General features: G+C 63.2%; 1 protein-coding gene across 7 annotated transcripts in view; it reads left to right on the plus strand.

Moving 5' to 3' along the window:
* Positions 1–520: 520 nt before the first annotated feature.
* Positions 521–1,642, plus strand: part of UBE2E1 (ubiquitin conjugating enzyme E2 E1) — a 45,471-nt gene continuing 44,349 nt past the window's right edge. The window contains exons 1-3 of one of the 7 annotated variants that reach the window (XM_035318601.1): positions 521–716; positions 866–902; positions 1,412–1,508. In XM_035318601.1, the coding sequence (XP_035174492.1) occupies positions 536–716; positions 866–902; positions 1,412–1,508 (315 nt within the window). In that variant the 5' untranslated portion in view covers positions 521–535. Of the gene's footprint in view, positions 717–865; positions 903–995; positions 1,509–1,642 lie in introns of those variants that run through there. The other 6 variants (XM_035318602.1, XM_035318606.1, XM_035318605.1 and 3 more) reach the window with 6 other exon arrangements.

Genomic DNA, 1,642 nt, shown 5'->3' on the forward strand with positions numbered 1-1,642 from the left:
GGAACGACAGAAACACACAGTCCTATTAATTCTTATGATGCTTGGCAGTGACAGCCATTGTATTTTCGGACGCTGAACCTTGCTGGGCAATTCGATACGGGATCCTCGACAGGCGGTGGAAAGCAGCGGCACCGAGCCAAGCTCACCCCAGGGGCAGCCGGTGGGCAGCCAGCTCCCCTGGCCCGTTCAGCAGCGGCTCAGACAACCCCAGGAGGAGCCCTGGTCGCCCACCGGGTTCGGCACCGCCATCCCAGGGGCAGAGAGCGGGGGAAGGACGGCCAGCGTTTTGGGGGAGAAGAGTAAAAAGCCTCGGAAATACAATACAACAGCACCCCAACCGGCTGAATACCACTGCGCCTTCCGTGCAGACAGGCTCCCCACTAGGGGACTCGGGGAAAAAAAAAATATATATATATATATATAAATATATATATATTCCTAATACTTTTACCTTTGGCAAAGTGAAGGGGCTTTTTCTCACTGTCGCTGCCAAGCCCTGAGCCCAGGATTTCGTTTCCTCTCCCAGCATGCGTTGATGACATCACGAAGTGCCCCTTCTTTGTGTGTCAGTGATGTCAGCGGGCGCAGCGTGGGGGACAATGGAATCCTGAACTCCGGGCGAGGGCGAGAGGGAAGCGGCTGCTGCTGCTGCTGCTGCTGGGGGCCGAGCCGGGGAGGGAAGGGGAGACACAGCTGCTGCTTTGGGGCTGGAACAGGTGAGAGACGGGAGAGCCGCCGGGGGATCCTTTTGGTTCGCTTGTGGTGGTGGTGGGGTTTGGGCTGGGCTGTCTTTTTTTGTTTGGTTGGGGTTTGTTTTTTTTTGTTTGTTTTTGGTTTTTTTCTTATTGCTTTCCAACTGAGACAGGTGAGAAGTTACTGGTGCTGCTGGAGGGACAAAGCAGGTGAGGCAGGGGAGAAGCCTCGGGGCTGAAACAGTTCTGAGGATAGGGGGAAAGCCCAAAGCCCCCCCCCCGCCCCAAACCTAACAGCCCCCTCTCAGCCTTAAAAAAAAAAGCAGCGCCGGGAGCCTGCCCCTCTCCCAGCCACCTGCCTCGACCCTCGTCCCTTTGGGGCACTCGCATGGAAGCGCAGACCGGAGCGGGGGAGGGCGTTTATCCCCCCCCACCCCCGACTTGACACCTCCGCAGATGACTTTCCAGAGGGGGTCTCCATTAACAACTCAGCCCCCTCCGATCGCCCCTTCCTTCCTTCCCTCCCCAGCCCCCCCGGAGGCAGGGGGGTGCCGTGTCCGCCGGGCTCCCCCCGCAGCCCCGCAGCCGGGGCTCCCCCCGCCGCCCCCCGGGGCCCCCCTCGGCTGGAGGCCGCGGCGGGTGTCGCCCCGTGCCCGCCGCCCCCCGGCCCGGCTCGGCGGTGGGGGAGGCAGGCAGGGAAGCCATTGCCTGTTTAATAGTTGCTGTTGCAGCACTTCCGCTTCTCTCCCAGCGAGAGAGACACGAGTGGCCAGGCCCAGCCGCACCGAGGAGGAGCAGCCAGACACAAAGGCAGAGGTACGGGGACGGGGCGCCCCCCGCCGCCCTCCCCGCCGGCCCCGGGGGCAGGGGCGAGGGGCAGGGCCGGCCGCGGCCCGCCGATGGGGCGGGAGGCGGCGGGGCAGGGGGGGGCGCGCCCGGGGCTGTCAGGT

The sequence above is a fragment of the Oxyura jamaicensis genome, chromosome 2, assembly GCF_011077185.1.
Source record: "Oxyura jamaicensis isolate SHBP4307 breed ruddy duck chromosome 2, BPBGC_Ojam_1.0, whole genome shotgun sequence".
Lineage (NCBI taxonomy): Eukaryota > Metazoa > Chordata > Aves > Anseriformes > Anatidae > Oxyura > Oxyura jamaicensis.